The sequence below is a fragment of the Siniperca chuatsi genome, linkage group LG20, assembly GCF_020085105.1.
Source record: "Siniperca chuatsi isolate FFG_IHB_CAS linkage group LG20, ASM2008510v1, whole genome shotgun sequence".
Classification (NCBI taxonomy): Eukaryota; Metazoa; Chordata; class Actinopteri; order Centrarchiformes; family Sinipercidae; genus Siniperca; species Siniperca chuatsi.
In genome coordinates, this window is record NC_058061.1 from 1,613,857 (window position 1) to 1,633,667 (window position 19,811).

General features: G+C 43.3%; 1 protein-coding gene across 8 annotated transcripts in view; it reads right to left on the reverse strand.

Annotated features, from left to right (window-relative positions):
* The window catches only part of stxbp4 (syntaxin binding protein 4), a 65,742-nt gene that overhangs the window by 9,513 nt on the left and 36,418 nt on the right, over window positions 1-19,811 (reverse strand). For 6 of the 8 annotated variants that reach the window (XR_006375994.1, XM_044179052.1, XM_044179054.1 and 3 more), the window contains 4 exons: window positions 12,400-12,579; window positions 10,217-10,333; window positions 9,582-9,631; window positions 5,350-5,486 (listed from right to left, as the gene is read on the reverse strand). Coding sequence is in view for 7 of the 8 variants with exons in the window: in XM_044179052.1 (XP_044034987.1) it covers window positions 5,350-5,486; window positions 9,582-9,631; window positions 10,217-10,333; window positions 12,400-12,579 (484 nt within the window). In the remaining variant the exon portion in view is untranslated. Of the gene's footprint in view, window positions 1-3,744; window positions 5,182-5,349; window positions 5,487-9,581; window positions 9,632-10,216; window positions 10,334-12,399; window positions 12,580-19,811 lie in introns of those variants that run through there. The other 2 variants (XM_044179057.1, XM_044179056.1) reach the window with 2 other exon arrangements.

Consider the following 19,811-nt stretch of genomic DNA (forward strand, 5'->3'; position numbering starts at 1 on the left):
TAATTAAACACTGAACTCCAGGCTTCATTCAAAGTGTCTTGATCTGATTCGTTAACAGGAATCTGCCACTAAACTTTCCTGTATTTTATGTTAAAAATTCATTCTTGTTCGTTGTTCATAAAGTTAATTCTATTTGAACTTTCTGACTAACTCCGTCTGCTGATGAAGACTGTGTGGTATGATTGAAAGCTCCAGAACAGCTACTAAATGGACCATTGTTTTGTCAGCTCCTTTCCTTTGGTGTTTTCCTGCTAAAGGAGAATCAAACTGAGACGTTTCACTGCAGAGGAAAAACTTTATTAGCAACATTTGCAACGACACAGTCAGTCGAGGGTTAAACACTGTCACATTTATCTCGTGAGATGTTTTATACACACTATGTACATATATATAATATCACACTGGTGTTTATAGTAAAACTATTATACAAATATAAAACTAATATTCTCACGATAGCTTACAGCCTTACAGAAAATGACAGTAAAGGTACTTTCTCGTGTTAGACTGATGGGTTTGTAAAGGTGTTTGAATTTATTGCTTTTCTTCCTGTCCAGGTAGAAAGGCCTTTAAAGGAGGATTTAGACCTTCACGTGACACTAAAACACTGAAGTTTGCTTCATCTTTGTCAGAGAAACATTTCTGAGCCATTAAATGAATAAAATGTGCGAAGAAAATCATACATGAGGTTTTTCTGTAGCTTTGCACATAAAGAAACCTGAATCATAACTAATAAAAAATAATGATGCTAACAATAATTTGTTGTAGCTGCAGGGCTTCCAAATATTTAATGAGCAGTGGATGATTACTGTTTGATTGTTTTTTAATATCCAGGTCCCAGAGGCTGATTTCTTAAATTAATCAACTGTGTTTTTTCTTTGTTGGGCTGAAAACTTTGTCTGGTGTGAAACATTCAGCATTTCATTCAGCGCAGTTGCGTACGAATCCCACTCTGTTCAATACTGTGCATTATTAATGTCACCAGCAGGCTGGCGCAGATTACAGTCACCGAAGCTGAGATGGTGAACGGAGGTGAACGAGTGCGTTCACATGCGCGTTATTTCCCGGTTGTGAGTCTATTCTGGTAAATTCTACTCTTATCGTTTTGGCAGAAGCTCTGCGGACGTGCACCTTTTTACTCCAACAGCAATCAAAAGACACCTAAAGCTGTAAGGGTTGTTCTTTTTTCTTTAAATCTTACACACAAATGTAGAGAGCAAAGTTCTGTTTCTACTCAGAGTAAAGACTCAAAGAACTTTTAAAGGTTTTATACCACTTATTTCTAAACGGTATGAACGATGAGTCATTCATAATAAGATAAAAGTAGACGCTGCCATCGAAAGCCGTGGCGTCAGAGGCTTTTACTGTGTAACATTAACCAGCGGCCAGCGCGGTCGATGAGGACAACCCAGACAGCATTCATTACCCACAAAATGTCTTTTGGTAAGTGTATAGTAGTTGCAAATGAATGTAAGTCATAGGAGAGACGTGGTCGCCATGGTAACGGTGTCCGAGTTGCCGCTCTCGAACAACGAATGAATGAACTGGATGTGTCTGAAACTGCTCAGTCTGAAGCCTTTCTGCTGATTGTTTACCCTGCAATCTGTCGGGCAAAGTGTGTGTGTGCGTGTGTGTGTGTGTGTGTGTGTGTGTGTGTGCGTGTGTGTGTGTGTGCGTGTGCTCCTGATCATATTAACTGGCAGTGAATGAAAACAGAAGAAGAAGAAGGTTCCTACAGTTACAAGCTTTACGATTTCAACATGTATCCAGGCAACGAGGGCCGCGATGAAAATGAGCTACAGGTGATTATAACAAACACACACACACACACACACACACACACACACACACACACAGACGTACACAAGCGGTGAGACCTGGATCAGACTGACCTACTTTCTCTGCGCCGTGACTTGGTTTTGTTCCTCCTTCTTCATTATCTCTGACAGGACATTGTGATTGATGGAGGACGTCTCTGCTCGTGATCCTGAATCACGGCTGTTGGTTATGTAACCGTGCCCACGTCCTCCCACTGGCGCTCTGATGGAGGGAAATTAGGTGACTGTGTCAAAAGCCCACGTCCTGCCAGCTGAATGCAAACCGCACTGGACAACCTTCGACATCAGTACGCATTTAAAGAATATAATCAGCGATATTTTACTGTCAGTGGTCAATGTCACTCTGAGGTTTTAAGCTTTCTGAACAAGCTGGGGAGACTCCTTCAACTACCGCATGGCTCTGTGTGTTTGCACAGAACTGAACTACCTACCAAAGCCGCCTCAACCAAATGCTGTCTCTGTGTAACTGCTGGGAAGGCTTCATAGCCTCAGGCCCCCCTGAATTGCCCACCAGCACCATGAGTTGTCTGGGAATGGTCCAAAGTCCTAGGCCCCTTATTTCTTGAACACAGAGCCCTGTAATGCACCACGGCTCTGTGTATTTGCTGGATATTAATGTGCCCATGAACTACATTCTGGCTCTGTGTTCTTGATGTAAACACTCAATACTCCCAGGCCCCCTGAACTACCCATTGGCTCTGTGTATTTGCTGGGAATGTCTCATAGGCACAGGCTCTCTGACTTACCTATCAGTTCTGTGTATTTTTTGGGAATGCTTCAATCTCCCAGGGCCTCTGAACTAACCACCAGCTCTTTTTTAGAAACCGTATACTCTCCTTGGCCCATCTGAAGCAGCTGATGGCTCTGTGTAATTGCTAGAAAGCTCCAAAGCCCCCTGAACTAGTCAAAAGATTTCCCTGAACTGCAAATATGCTGGGAGTGCATACATAATACATACATGCTCTCAGCTACATACTTAAATCCTCCAGGTCCCCTGAGCTCTGTATTTGTTTGGAAGTCCTCACAGTCCCAGGCCTGTGCACTTCCTTAAATGCATTGCTGGGAATGCTACAGTCTTGGCTACCCACTGCCTCAGTAGTAGTTGCAGGCCCTCTGAACTACCCACAGCTGGAAATGCTGTTTCATTGCACTGTTTCATACTCCTAGCACACTCCCAGGCCCCTGAACTACTGCTCTGAACTACTCAAAAGCTCTGTATAATTACTGGAAACGCTTCAAATTCCCAGGCCCTTGGACTACCAGCCGGCTCTGTCTATTTTCTGGAGAACTCCACTTTCCACTGCTACCCGCTGGGCGACCAGATGGCTCTGGATATATACTGGAAATGCTTCAAACTCCCAGATCCACTAAACTACCAAATGGCTCTGTGTATTTGCTTTAAAGATTCCATTTTAATTTGTGTTCCTACCTTCCAGGCAGCCAGGTTGGTTCTTTTTGATGCTATGAAACACCTGCAGAAACTTGCTGCAGACATATAATCCATTTTTTCAAGCAACTGGTACTCATTTGGTACTGCAGATGAGAAAGCTCTTCAAGTGGCTACTCATGAGAAAGCTCTCTGAAAACTCTTCCTGTTGGTGCATTCAAGGACGCTTTGACATCTAAGCTCTGAGAGTCTGCTGAACAGGAATGTTTTTGATAAAACAAATGACAAAATGATCTGTTTTACAGTATTCTTATTGTTTGTCCTCTGGGTCGTCCCTGTTTGGCGATACCTGAAGCTGTGGCAGTGGTTTTCCCTACCACAATTTTTATTCCATTATTTCAAGCCCAGTTGATCTAAGACAACCTGAATCTAGACTCTTCCAGCAGCTACTGTCTGTGAAATAATCCAGAGCTTCAAATGACTGGTCCTCTTTACAAAGAAGAACTCGTGATATGTAGAGAGTTTGTTTCAGAATATTTACTCAGAAAAAGATAAAGGACAAACAGCAAATAACTCCAAACATGATAAAAGCGTCCAGTCAGGCTGGAACTGTCCTTTAATCATTGCTGGTATCAGACCACGATGGCTGTGTTCCAATATGAATGTCCTGGCCCCTTTACCGCGTGCCTTCATCCTTCCTGACCTCGTGTTTGCGGGCGAGTGAGGTTTTCAGGGTTTCTCCTCCCGTATTGTTCGATGATGCGTCTAGGCTTTGTTTTGCTGGCTAATCTACTGCACAAACACGAGCATTCAGCCACTCAAACACAAAGCTAAGCTAAACATTGATTAAATAACAGTGAGACAGACAGGAAGCTACAGTGAGTTATAAGTGTATTAACTCGCTCTGGAACGGTACGTTAGCTACAGTAAATGGCAACCATATGGTATTGTGACCTTATATTGTTTTATATTACTTGTTAAATAAAGGTATTTATTGTTATAGAGACAGAGGTTGGGTGAAATGTAAAGGAATACACCAACGTTTTGGGAGTTTTGTCCATAGCTCACTTTACCCACGAGTGTTTTGGCTTTGGCTTGGTGATGTAGTGACTACTTGCAGGGCTAGTTGGGGAACTACTGCAGGTGGCAAGCGAAGTGCTAACAAGCCAGCCGGGAACATGCTGGCGCTGTCAGTCACAATAGCTAGCTAGTTAGCATATTGGCTCGGTCGCATATGGGACAATAGGTTCACGAAGTTTATTCAAAAGACGGATTCATACCATCGACTCCAGTTCCAAAACTGTCTACAAACCACACCCATGATAGCTTCCCCCCATTTGGACTCTCCGGCTCTCTCGGTTTTCTCAAAGGTCAGAATTGTCAAGACTGTTTGCTATTGGTCAACAGTGCATTTCTTAACATCCTGTAACTTGTAGATTTGGTGCCATTACTCTCATCACATAGTTAATAAGGTGACCTATGGGCAAAATTTCTAAATGTTCATGTGGTCCATCAACTTTAAAATGGTCTCCTTCCAGTACGTTAACCTATAGAAACGTAACTCTCTTAAAAGATGAACTGATCGTTTCAAGACAAAACTGCAGTTTGAGTGATGAGCGTCCATTAAGTTTTCAGCAAATTATAAATCTGAACTTGAACAAAGACTTCAGCTATGCATTTCTTTCCCATATTATTCGGGTTCAAACGCTAATTAAGCCGCTGTTTAGTGTGTATTGACGATTCAGAGAATGTGCAGAGATAAATGTGGTTTTTGACAGAAACAAAACAGTGTTTCATGCAGAGTTAAGACATGAGTCCATTGCTAGGAGGTACTGAGGAGATGAGGAGTTGTCAGGGAAGAGAGTGTTCGGGTTCACGGTTTGCTGTTGATTTCCTGCCGACGTCTCAGAGCTTTGCTGACTTTGTTCTCCTACAGTCGGGTCCTCTAGAAGGTCAGCACTGAAACGGGGGAGGACAGTTACTCACAACAGCAAGTTGCCAGGATCAGTTTGGTTTCAGCTTCATCTGGAGGGAGTCGCATGCAGGGCAGCACAGAAACAGAGAGGAGGAGGAAGACATGCAGTCCTGCATGCGTGGAGGCGAGCAGAGAGAGCTGAGATCACTTACAGTCGACCTCCAGGATGGCTCTGACAGTCCTTGTGAGCTCCTTCGCCTCCTGGGCGAGCGTGGCCGAAGTCCAGGGGCTCTTCTTGTAGCGAGGAGGGACGCCTTGAGACGATGTTCCGACTTTAACGTCTCCGGAGCTGCAAAAAGAGAGAAGCATGCATCAGCAGTGAAAAACAGCCACAGATGGATCCATGGAGGTCCTGGGACAGTCAAGGGACCTACATGATCACAGGCCTTCGTGAGATGCGGCCTAGAGGGTTTCACGGTTACTTATTTTAGGAGTCACAAGGTTTTTCCAAATAAAGAGCCGAAGTCCTGACTTTCTTTTGTCTCTCTTAAAACAGGAAGCATGTTCTTAGACTTTACTTTCCATATTCTCCGACAAAGCTGCATCCACTACAGAAACGGGCTTTGTTAAAGGCCTCCATCATCTTCATTACAAGTTTGAGGTGTATAAAAAGCTTCTTCCCTACATTTAACGCACCACCTCTGCAAACTGCTTAACTACGTAGCGCCAGCAGAGTTTATAGCCAGACAAGCAACATGGCTCCACCACTTTGTTTCAGACTGAAATCTCAACAACTATCAGATGAATCGCCATTCAATTTTGTACAAACATTCATGGTCCCCAGAGGATGAATCCTACTGACTTTCAAAAGTTTCAAGTTGCATAACAGTTTGGCCTTCTTAACAGCAAGCATTACAGCCCCACAGAGCTGTTAGTGTGGCTGTAGTCTTTTTCGTCTACTCCAGTAAAAAGCTGACTGCGGTCAGTCCTCATTGCTTTCTGGTCTGCTCTCCATCAAGCTTCGTCAGCGACGTAAATACATCGTTTCATCCATGCAAATGTTAGAACTGTCTTCCCTGTGCTCTAAAACGTCTGAATCTATTTTCAAGATAAACTTTACAGAGTCAGAGTGACGAATCAAGCGTTCGTTAGCTAACCTCACTAGCATTGTAAACATTTACTGTGGTTCATCGTAGAAAAAGGTTTCAGTCGTAGTCGTCTGGACACTGTTTTCAGAATCAAGACGTTTCGGCTCCCATCCGAAGTCATTCTCAAGTGGAAACGCGCAAACGTCTTGATTCTGAAAAGAGTGTCCAGACGACTACGACTGAAACCTTTTCTACGATAGAACACTCCTGGACGAATGAGGGACTACACCGTCTTATTTACTGTGGTTGTTTCACAATAAAGTCCTACCGCTACCTTCAATAATACCAACAACACACACTGCAGGAAGTGTTGCGTTAGTATCATCAGTAGCTTTATCTTTATCATAACGCATCGTTCCCACTGCGACAATGTACTGCAAAATACGGCAAATAAATCATGCACATGGAACTGTGGTTCCTGAATGAAAGTAGCAGAGAACTATGTTACTATATACGAGGACGATGTTTTACACACATATACTAAATCTGGTGACCTTGGCTACAATCATATTTGTAGTCAGCTCTTGCCAAAAGTGTTGACTAGTTTTAGTGTCCAGCAAATCCTAATGATCACTGCCCAGTATGTAATAGGCTGATCTGTGCCACAGCATGCAGTTCATTTGGGGTTTGGATGTGTTTGAAATGCCCAGTAGTGTAATGTAATGATTATAAATGATCAAGCAGTAAACCACCATTACATCCGGGTCGTTGCAGAAAGCAAAACCAAATCTTTGAGTTGATGAGCTTCCACGAACGCACAGGGGCTGCCACCTGTTCACGAGGAGCGACCAAACTCTTCTCTCTGCACTAAAAGCTTTAAATAACACTCATAAAGCTGCGTGTTAATGTTGGTTTGTCACAGCCTGATGAATAAACTCACACCTCCAGCTGTTTGAATGATCGAGTGAGCTACAAACACTTGGTAAAGCTGCTGAAGTGACCACGTCGCCATGGGTGTAGCTGTTATTCAGAGATCTGAGTCTGTTCACACTCGCAGCGCTCAATTCACTTCCATCGGTCAACACCGAGGTCGTTCCCAAACACAGACAGCACAAACGTAGCTTTCATGGCCGACAGGAGTTTGTTTTTCGAAGCTTCCTGTCTTCTCACAGCTCCTAAACTTATTACTTCCACCATGAAATCTCCTGCTCCTTCTCTCCTGAGGGATATTTTCTGTTTTCTAAACCTCTTTCTTTATTACAGCGCTGAAGTCAGGATGACTTATGGGTTTAATGAGAGTTACATTCAAGTTATCAAAAAAGTCATTAACTGGGAGTGAATGGGCAGCACAGAGCACATTTATTATAACAAAGTGGAACTCATGCCTGCTTCCCTCTATAAACCCAACGACTGGACAGCCGACATTTCCTCTGACGTGTGGCCTAGAAACAGATGGACAGGTGAACAAAAAGAAAAAACATGACCACGGGGTCCCGCTGTTATGAAAGTCGAGGTGTCCCACTGACTTGGTCTGAAATAAAAGGAAACCAGGCAGGAGGTGCTATAGCTGGGTTACTTAACAACATGTCCGATTGACCTGATTTCCAGGATCTGACTTACACAACCGGCCAGAAGGTGCTGATAACTGGTGTTGTTACGGTTCACAAACCGCCAGATAAGAACTCACTACGGCAAGAAAACAGAGCAGGCCACATCACCGGCAGACGCTCTGTGGAAGATATACATCACAAGCAAACATCCTGCTTTCAATACATAAAACCGAAGAAAAGTATAACTAAAATGTACTTAGGTACCCAAAGAAACAAGCGCCGATGAGTGAAGAAGACGAGAGGATTGTCGAGAAAAATCCTCGTATCCTCAGGTTTTCAGATCCATAAAATAAACTTTAAGAATGAAGGAAGGACAGAAGGGACAGAATAAGGAAGGGAGAAAGGAAGAGAAGAAGGACAGAAAGGAGAAGAAATGAAACAGAACGACAATAAGGAGAGAATTGAAATAAGGAATCAAGAAAAAGAAACTAAGGAAAGACATAGGGAATGAAGAAGGGACAGAAGGAAAAAGGAGGAAAGATGGATGGAAGGAAGCTTAGAAAGAAAGAAAGGAAAGATATGAGGAATGAAGGAAGGGCAGAAAGAAAGAAATGATATAAGGAATCAAGGACAGGCAGAAGGAAAGAAAGGTGGGATGGAGAAAGCACACAAAAAACTAAAAAGAAAGAATAGACGGAATAGGGAAGGAAGCAAAAGAAGGAAAGGAAAGATATAAGCGATGAAGGAAGGACAGAAAAATGGAGGAAAGAAAGGGAAAGTGACACAAATGGAGGGTTGAGAGAAGGTGAGAAAGGGAGAAAAGAAGGGAAAGGGAAGGAAACAGGAAGAAAGAAGATATTTAAGGAATCAAGGAAGTAAAGTAAGGAAAAGGAAGCGAAGAAGGACTAAAAGAAAGAATGGAAATAAAGAAAGAAACAGAAGGAAGGAAGGACGTAAAGACATCTGTCATCAGTAAGTTTCTTCTTCTTCTGTGGTGTCTTTGTTGAGCAGATAGTTTGATGATGATGCAGCCACGTGTTCTTCTTTTATTGCTACTTGATTTCAGTTGTGTTCGCATTTATCGTGTGCACCTCGGCACCTTCTCTTCCTCAGTGTGTTTTCCGAGGCTGATGATGATGATGATGATGATGCACGCTGGGGGCGGCCATTAACAGGAGCTAACTGCTGTCCTACCTGGGCTGAAGTGGGCCAAGCTGGACCACTGAGTGAGTGTGTGTGTGTGTGGAAACTGGGCTAATGGGCTCTGCCCTCTGCAGGATCTCTCATTATGTGATTCTGACAATGGTGTCAGATAATCACACACACACACACACACACACACACACACACACACACACACACACACACACACACACCCCACTGTATGCACATACTTTCACATAAAGCAGAACAAACACAAAGAATTACACACAAACACACACACTTCCACATACACAATGTACAAATGACCTCATACACTCAAGTTACACGAATGACATGACATGCACACACACACACACACACACATATCCCCATCATTGTATACACACATTATCAAGTTTACACAAAATGCAGCACACACACAAACACACACACACACACACACACACACACACATACAGTAACACATCCTGAAAACACACACACGAGATGCAGAGCTGGTGGTCGCTAACGGCAACCAGTTTAGCAGCTTGTACTCCATAGCCGCCGCACCGCTAACGAACAGCGGGCTATCAATTACACACTCACTCTCACACACGCACACACACACACACACACACACACACACACACACACACACACTACCTGTAGCTCTTCGTAGGTCCGTGGCTTTCAAGCAGGAACTCTTGAACGTTCTGCAGACACACACAGAGAGAGAAAACAAAAACTAAATATGACCGAAGTTCTTTTATTGTTTAATTTCTCTGTTGTTGTGGATTATGACATAAACTGCAATCCTGCTGGAAGTGAAATCTCGCTTCAGCTGAAGGTAAAATGTTCTCACGAAGTTCACATTTGCTGCATGTTTGTTCTCAAGCGTAAATATTTTAGCTAATGTCATCCTCAATGTGCAGACAAAAAACATCTGTTTAAGTAAAAAAAAAAAGTTTGGTGTTACTCAAATCTCACGTTCGGACCCAAACCAACAACACGTCGGTCCGTCTCTCAACACCGTCTCACTTCCTGTCTGCGGCTCTCAGCTGCGAGCCCATTGGTTCCTGCTGAAGATCTTTAAAAACTCCTCACAGATCTGTAGTTTCCTGTTTAAAAAGGCTCAGTAGTTTCCTCAAACAGCTGCTCGCTGTAGTTTTTATCAGACCAACAGGAGGAGCTCTGAGGCTCAGAGGAGGAAGATCCATCAGCTGTGATTCACACACAACACCTGTTAGCAGAAACTGTACGTTCGCTGCTGGTTTGAATCCTCTGCTTTGACTGTTTACCTCCACAAAACTCAGCAGTTTTCCCGTTGACATCTCAAAGCCCTTTTTGGCCACTTCGCTCTTCCGTAGCTGACACTCCAGGACGGCCACTCTCTTCTTCAGCTCCTCCGTCTCCTCCTGGGACGAAAGCAGAACAACGAGGGAAACATTTTATTCTGTCAATACACAACCTTCTTCACACAGTGGTTTTTTCCCCTCTCTGGTTCACGTTATATAATTGCTGTGTTTCTGTGTTTTATATATTACGCATCTGAGTGTTTCATGAGCTGCGTTGGCAGGAAGAAAAAAACAACTCTAAAGAAAGCACCTGTACAACGATTTGACGCTCCCCAAGAGAGAATCAAATATAATTTAACAATACATTTCAAGAAATTAATGTTAAATACATACAAATAACCAAATGTTCTTCATGACATTCATTCATCAATGAAAACGTTTCCTTTGTAGGCCTGTTTACCACGCTGTTAGCTTTTTTCCTCTGCAGAAACTTAATGAAGCGGAAACGGGACGAGCAGTGTCATGGGTTGGTTTGTTTTCTGCCACTTTGGGCAGCTGTGGCTCAGGAGGAAGGAGGAACAGCGGGTTGTCCACTAATCTAAAGTTGGTGGTTTGATCCCCAGCTGCTCGTGGTGGTCACCTCGCATGGTCCCTATAGATGCAGTCCATTTACCACTTCAGGGACGAGCTCCTAGAACGACATTCGGGCAACTGAATATTGGAGCGGTTTTTATGTCTGTTTATTTTCCAGGTTGACTGAGATGATTCTGAACTTGTGAAGTTTATTAGCAAATTTTGATAATTGATTGAAGCAGAAGTTTGACATTTTGGGAAATACGCTTCTCTGAACTATTTCTTTACGGATCAAACAAACGAGACATGACGTGTCGGTCAGGGAGCTTCAGAGGTGCCGGTACGTGGACTTTGTTACCTTTTGGACTGAGCCGTGCTAGCTGTTTCCCCCTGTTTCCAGTCTTTATGCTAAGCTAAGCTAACGGGCTGCTGAGAGTGGCATCAAGTCAAGAAAGTGAAAAAGCGTATTTGCCAAAATGTGTAACCACTTCTTTAATCAGTTTAGTCATTTATCAAGTGACTATGCTGGTTCCAGGGACTGCTGGGATGATTTTCTGTTTGGGGGTTTTGGACTGTTGGTGGGACAAAACAAGCTCTTTTACTTTGACTCTGGGAATCTGTGATGAGCATTTTTCACAATTTTCTGACATTTTATAGACTAAACAATTAATGGAGAAAATAATAGGCAGGTTACCTGATAATGAAAACAATGATCAGTTGCAGCTATGTGTAAAATGTGCTGTAATCAAAGTAACCTCAGCCGTCACGTACTGAATGTAGTGGAGCAGAAATAAAATATTTCCTCGAAGTGCAGAGCTGGAGGAAATTACTTTAAATAAATAAACTGTCTTGTGCTTGTGGATGTTATATTTTGACACTCTCAGAGGATTTCTTTGTGAGCGACCTCCTTCTGCAGATTGGAAAAAGCATGAGTCAGCACTTTGTTTTCAGCGTGTCATATTTACACCGCAGCAGAGAGAGGCTTCTTCCTCTCTGCAGACCTGATTCCCTGCGGCGGCGGCTCAGCTCGTCATCAGCAGCGAGCCTGCCGGTGCTGACCTGCGGGTTGCTAGCCAGATTTCTATGAAAATAACTTGTCGGAGGAAGGCGACGTCAGAGAGGGAAGCAGCTCTGTCACTGAATGAGACGGAACAAAACACTGACCCAGATTCAGGAAGAAACCTAAACCTGGAGGGGGAGCAGAGTCAGGGAGGGGTGCTGGGAAATCATCGGGGAGATAACTGGGAGGGACACTGCAAAAATCTCCTCCTACAAACAAACAAAATATTCTGTAATCTAGAGAAATCTGTTAGTATCAGACAAAAAACTCTCCCAGTGGGGTAGGCACAAATGACTTTGCATACGATTAATTGAAAATAGCATAAACTAAATGATTTATCTTTAATTTAGTTATAATGGGTGTAGGTAAACATGGGTCGCCTTGAGCTTGTTTTTCTGGTGACGACAACCTGCAAAAATTTCAAACGTGAGCCACTTATGATCAGGCCTTACGTGAACTTCAACGAACTGAAGACAAAGACTAAACTAAGTCAGCTTTAGTCCTGACCAAACGGTGCGCCGGGCTGCGTCCACCAGCCGGTCGCGTCGGTCACCTTATTGGTTAGCGCCGGTTGCTCCGCTCTCTGAGTCTTCAGCTCCGCGATCTCGGCCTCCAGCAGGTGGATCACCTCCTCGTAGTCCATCTCCATCCCCCTGGTCTGCTTCTGAGCCGCCTCGGCCAGCTGGATCCGAGCCCTTAAAGCCCGGCTCTCCTCCGCTCCGGCTTTCACTTCCTGCCGCGGAGGAAGGAGGAAGAGGAGAGGATGAAGGAGGGAAGTGAGGGAGGACAGAGGAGGAGAGAGTTTCATCATCACAGCTCAACAAGTGAACAGATTACTCAGCAACATATCAGCAGGGCCTCAGCGGTGTGTTCAGGATCCACTCAGCTTCTTAACCCTCATAAATCTTTCAAGGTGGCAGAGTCGTGGTTTTGAATTCTTTGTGTCAGGGTGAGTTAGCGTGATGAAGCTCTTTGCTTCGGCCCGAGGGAGGTTTCACTGGATCAGCAGGCTGTGCAGTCATGTCCCAGCAGGACTCGCCCAGATCTGCCACCGCTCAGCATATTTCTATCTTTGATAAGTTCACCAACAGTTGGAAAGCAGCATCACCCATGTGTTTAATTCCTGTTGATCTTGCAGAGTGAAAAAAAACACAGTAGTGTGAAGATGTCTTTTTCTTTCACTGAATTATGGAACATGTTTTAAAAGAGAAAATGATTTAACTCACTCCCTAACATTACTAATGCGCGCTCTTAATGTAGTATATTTTCTTCTTGTGACCAGTTTTTTTTATTTTCTGAAAATGTAATTTTCCCACCTAGTTTGGTGTTGGTGCAGGGACACAAAGGAGCACTCAATACCTGCGTGCACTCTCATCAGAGAAGTCTGTACAACATAGAAATAAGAGTCTGCAGCCATGCTAGCAGCTCTGTGAGGCTGTACTGTACTAAATGCTAACATCAGCCTGCTAACATGCTGATGTTTAGCAGGTATAATGTTTACCATGTTCACCATCTTTGTTTAGCATGTTAGCATGCTAACATTAGCTAATGAGCAGGAAACACAAAGTACAGCTGAGGATTATTTATTACAATTCATCCTGAGGTGAACATGAATGTTTGAACCACATTTGATCACAATCCATCCAATAGTAAACCAACCGACATCGCCAAGAGCAAAGAAGGAAGTCAGGTGACGTAGTATAAAGAGCGACAAAGTCCGCGTTGGGTGGTGGTTGGGTCACACATACACGGGGCTTGAGACCGGGGTTTGTGTCCCGTGTGAAACCAAGTCAGCGTTCTCTTATTTAAAGTTTTAAGTTAAATAACGTTGCGTAGTTGACTTACGTCACGTGACTTACGTTACTTATTTTAACCCAAACCGCGATCTTTTCCCAAATCTAACCACACTGCGACCGTTTCACAACATTAATCACGTGTTTAACGTCACGTGACTTACATAACGTAGTTAAGCGGTACACCTGTCGCTGGTAATTTCCAACGGTCGTACATGTCGTTTTGGGAGTCACTGACAATCGACCTATTCTGTCGTTTAGGTATAGGTAATACACCGTTTGAAAGCGCAAAGCCTCATGATTCTACCCGAGAGAGCCGTTTTAAAGATCCCTTTATCACTGCGACAATAGCTGCTTGTTTTGTAACAGGAGTTCATGCAAAACAGAGCAGTAATATCGTTTTAAAAAAGGCGAAACATTTTTATTTTTGTGCCTCTGTAAATGTATTTCAGTATCAGTTAAGACTAATTCTGACTAAGTTTTGATAGTAAACTCCAAAGAGCTTCCTGTCAGAGGAGATCAGGATCACGACTGTCATCAAAAGGTTTCAACAACAATCATTTATTTTGGCGAGTCATTTTCGAGCTCATGCACACAAAAAAAGGGGTCAATAAACATTTCTGTAGTCATCCTTAAAAAGATTAAATGATTAAAATATAAGATTCAAATTTAAACAGTTATTAAAATTGTTTAGAAACTGCCGAGCACGATTGTGCTATATTGCACGGTACTTTTTAAATGTGTGTAATACACGGAGCAAGCAAAACACACAATTAAAACAAACAGTTAATCACTTAATGGTTTAATCGTTTCAGCACCAGCTGCCACGTTGTTGTCCATAATTAAAGTATTAGAAAAACATCTGGTTCCAGTGCATAACTGTGCTGCCAAATCCCTAATTGTAAACTCTGTTAAGAAACTTTTGGGTTATAACAAAACCGAATTTCAGGCTTTGGAAGTTTTGGAGATTATTAAACATATTTTATTTTGACAATAGATTTTGTATTCCTGATTATTGATTTTGGGTGTCGATACATCAGAATGTTAATTTACTTCAACTTGTGTGTTTTTATTTTCTTTTACTTATCGTGCCAAAGTTTTTTGTTTTCGGGTATCATACTGAAATTGTGACGAGGAATTTTTGGGTTGCTGTACCAAATTTGGGGTTATAACAACAATGTATATTAAAATGGTAATATCCAGTGTTTTTTCACTTTAAGAAAAATGGCACCAAACACATAATGTTTAATTTTACAGGTTTATTTTTATTCTTTGGGTGATTTGAATTATATAAACTAGTTAACTGTATATAGGGTGGTGTCGGGGCTTTGTTAACCAGCGACTCCATCCATCTGGTTTCAACAAAGCTCCAGTTTATCTACAATCAGTTCTGTGAGGCCAAGATGGAAAAGCAGCCTTCAGAGTGGAAGTTACATAACTCTCAGTGAAACAGACGCCCGCAACAGTTAGACACTGTAACTCCTCTTGACTGGGAAGCAACCACTCCCAGTACTGTAACCAGTGACTCTAACCCCCCCAGCCCAGAAATAAACACCGGCGCTCCTGCAGCGCCGCTCTCAGACAGTAAAGCGATCCTCGGTGGCAGTAAAAGATAACGAGGCTTTACAGTGTGCGCTTTGAACCCGGGAGGAAACGCTGACGGAGAATGACTCTGCATTATTACACCGCTGAAGACACAGAGACGGAAACAGTACTGCTGAAAGTATTAGCACTGTTAGCGTTTAACTGCTGTCCACATACTTTTGTCTGCTTTTCACTTTGTCCTGGTTTGGGCCTCTTAGTTCCAGTGAAGGGAAATCTTAATGCAGTTAAAAAACTCCAAACGCTAGTAAGTGCGCTCAGTTTGAGGTTCAAATTGAATTCTTGACCTTGGAAACAGCAGCAATCTCTCCCCACAAGGCCCATTGAGTAGCTGTTCTAGAGCTTTCGATAACATCATGGTCTTCCTCAGCAGATGGAGCGGTCATGAAACTGAAGATTTTACAGTTTTCCAATTTTTATTGAAATAAATAAAATCTGCTCGGTTTCTCGTAACTTCTCGTTTTTACAAGATCTTTACGCGTTAGGTATTTTTCACGTTATCGTGAAATATTTTCTCATCAGTAGATACCAAATTATTCTTTTTTTTACGAGAAACTTTTCTTGTAATGCCAACTTACTTCATCTTGTTATATCACAAAACTTTCTTGTTGTTTTACAAAACCAACGCATCTTGTTAAAACTTATATATATATTGGTATTTTGTTTTTAAAACAAGAAGCTTCCATATGTGTCAACGCTGCACATATCCAAAAGTGATCCAGGATGCAAACGTGAAATGAAGCTGCAGATTTTATTATTTTATTAACAGTATAATTTAGTTTTTAGCAGCACGTTTAACATAATTGAGACATTGTGGTGAGATTGTTCTCTTGATATTAGATGAAGTATTCTTCAGCATGATTGTTAATGTGTACTTCAACAATGTCCAAATATTGTCTCTTATTAAAATAGCTAATTTAGAAGATTGTGCAGCTCTGGTGGAGGTGTGAGCTCCCTGAGTGTTTTCTATTAATATTACATTCGTCCTTTACACACACACACACACACACACACACACACACACACACACACACACACACACACACACACACACACACACACACACACACACGAAGCAAGGAAGCAGACATGAGTGATTTTGGCAGCCTCGCCTCTTCTCCCGTGGTGCTGTCATATGAAGTAACAGGACACACATGAAAAACATGCAAGACATGTTTATTTCTGAACAACACCCGGAAATCACACGCTGTGGACACAAACACACACACACACACACACAGAGTGAGAACAGTCCATCTGTTACTTTCACTTTTCCCAGCAGGGCTGCGTGCAATTCAAAAATCTGCAAATCCTCGTTCCAAGAAAAAAGACAACGTGTGTGTGTGTGTGTGTCCTTGCTACAGAGTGAGGACCATCACACTACCACCACCATGTTTTACTGTTGGTATGATGTTCTTTTTCTGAAATGCGCTGTTACTTTTACGCCAGATGTAATGGGACACACACCTTCCAAAAAGTTCAGCTTTTGTCTCGTCAGTCCGCAGAGTATTTTCCCAAAAGTCTTGGGGATCATCAAGATGTTTTCTGGCAGAAATGAGACGAGCCTTGATGTTCTTTTCGCTCAGCAGTGGTTTTTGTCTCGGAGCTCTGCCATGCAGGCCATTTTTGCCCAGTCTCTTTCTTATGGTGGAGTCATGAACACTGACCTTAACTGAGGCGAGTGAGGCCTGCAGCTCTGTGGATGTTGTTGTGGGGTCTTTCGTGACCTCTTGGATGAGTCGTTGCTGTGAAACTCCTACAGGTGATACAGGGCCGCAGCAGCCCTTTAAAGACCTTTTGGAGGACTTGGTCAGAAGCTTGGCAGCAGCATTTTGGACCAATGTGAGCGGCCTTTTATATGTGTGTATCGTAGTGAATGACACAGTCAGTGTTAAAATCAAGACTTTATAGAACATTTTAAGTGCAGCTGATAGAGTTTGTGCACCGAGTGTGGACATGTGTGTGTGGCCAGGCTCGTCTGGTTGGGTAACTAATGGATCCTAGCATGAGCCGTCTTCAGTCCAGCTGTGGCCTCGGGGGGGTCCCCCCCATCTTAAAGCCTGACCTCCAGCTCTAATGAGACAGCATGTCAGCCGCTTCTCCTCTGCGGCTAACCCCCCCGCCTCCCCCCCCAGTTCTCCAGAAAAGGCAACATAATGGAAGAAAGACGCCTCACTGTGCACAGGCTGTACAGCCGGGCGGTGAGAGGCAGAACAAAGGAGCAGCAGCTGGTCCTGTTTCCATCTCGAACCCGACAGTCTGAGGTTTTTCTGCTCCTGAGCTCCCTGAGAAATTATGTTCGCATTTGCTTTTATGGCAGTTTCTTGCTTTGTTTGACTGTTATGTAACACTAATGTAATGTCTCCATCGCTAAGCTGCTGATTTCACTGAAAGCCATGACGGCGCTGGTAAAAGGCCACCCTCAGAGGAAAGGATATTAAATGCACTTCAGGTTATTCGGGAGTGCTTCTGCAGACAGTTCAGAAAGTCTTAATGACAGGTGCTCCATCAAAAACTCAAAAGTACCAAGATATCGTGCACATTGTCCATCACTTGTTCTCACTTTATTCATATATAATAAAGTCAAGTGATCGACTTTTTAGTTATTTCACAGAACTTATAATCATGAATTCATGTAATTGACATTACTGATGTTTTTGTCCGCTTGTTTTCAGCATTTACACGTAGTGAAGTCAAATGTATTTCACAACTTCATAGTCCACTGATCCTCCTCACTTCACAAACACAAACACAAGAACAAGCAAGTCTGATAAAGGCTAACCCTAGTGGTTGAAGGAGTAAATGCATATTTAAAAGGTCCAGTGTGGAGGATTTAGAGGCATCTAGCGGTGAAATTGCAGTTTGCAAACATTTGAATCCCGCTCGCCTCGCCCTCCCCTTCCAAGCGTGGAGGAGAAGCTACGGTGAAGCGAAACTCGAGAACGGCCCTCTCTAGAGCCGGTGTTGGGTTTGTCCGTTCTGGGCTACTGTAGAAACATGGCGGCCTCCTTGTAAGGGGACCCGCTCCGGAGATACGAACAGCTTATTCTAAGGTAATAAAAACTATTTGTATTTTCAGCCGATTATACACTAATGAAAACTATGAATATTATATTCCATTTCTGCCAATAGCTCCTGCTAAATGTTCCAGACCGGACCTTTAAAAAAATAAAAGTATATAACAGAAACACCTTCAAGCAAAAACGAATTATTAGTTGTGAGAACCTGCAGGTACTCGGGAATCACTCCTGAAGAGTCTGTCAGCTCGTGAGCACAGCCTGAAGAACCGAGTGCCGCACCTGACGGTCAGGTAGCTGTAATCTGTGTCGTGATGCGCCTGCAGCCTGGCTGGATCTGAGCGGTTAAAAGTCACCGTTCCCGTTCAGCTTCTGTAGTTTTATTTGTCTTTATATATTAACTACTTTTATTAGTCAGGTCAGCGGTCCATCACAGAGCTGACACACAGAAACAAACTCTTCAGTGCCCTATTTTTGCCCCCATGTCACACCAGACGGACACTGAAGAAATGCTCTGGAAAACTCAGCTGCCCCACCAGTCAGTCCATGGGTGAAACTAAACCCTGTCCCTTAGGCCGGGTCCAGACAGACATCAGCGCTATGAAGAAACGCAGCCGCCTTGTTCATTTGAATTAGGGCACTGCCTTCACACAGCGGGGGTGCCAACACACAGAGGGCTCTGGCAAAAGAAAAACATCAACATCATGTGTCTTTGTGAACCATGACTTTCCAGAGTCGTAGAATCCGGTCTCACAGCATTATAAACCTCTGATCTGTATCTGAAACAACAGCAGCCCGTTATCTTAGGAATCACATCCATATTGGACGATCCCGCTCCTCGTGATTTACGTCCAGAGCCAACGCAGGAAGCAGTGCGTTCTTTATGTAGAGAGGTGGACAGTAAGGGTGTGGAGGTCGGGGTGGTCATGTTGACCGGAGTTCTCCACCTTCAATTAACGTTTGCCTTTTTATTAACCGTGACCACGATCGTTCCCTATTTAACCACGCCATAGCTGCCACGCGCAGAAATTGTAGAGAGCACTGAACGTAATCCAGGGTTTTGCAGAATTGCCGACATAATAATCGACATTCTTGTCTGTTGACAGGGTTGAACACACCCCCCCTCTGAATTTTGTAAACGTTGGGCTCAGAGACGCTGGAAGTCAGAGCTGTGGGTGCTGAGAGGATCATTTATAGCTCATAGTTTTACACTACAGCAGACAGCTAACTTTAACACCACGTCAGAGCAGCCACAGTCAACAGCTCTGCAGTCAAGGATGAAAACTGCAGCGAGAGGAGAAGGGAGTGACAGCGACCGGTTCATCACAGTTTCTAATAACGCAGGGCAGTGAGGATACAGATGTTTCATACAGGAGACTAGCGTATCATGCAGATCTACTGCTGTGCATGCGACCCGTTCATACAGGACCGCCGTCACACTGTTTGTTAGCAGAGACTGTCTGCAGTGCAGTTCATGAACTCCACTTTGGTTACTTTGATTCAGTCGGACAGAAAAACTCCAACCTGCTGCGAGTGGCATCACTTTGCAGTAT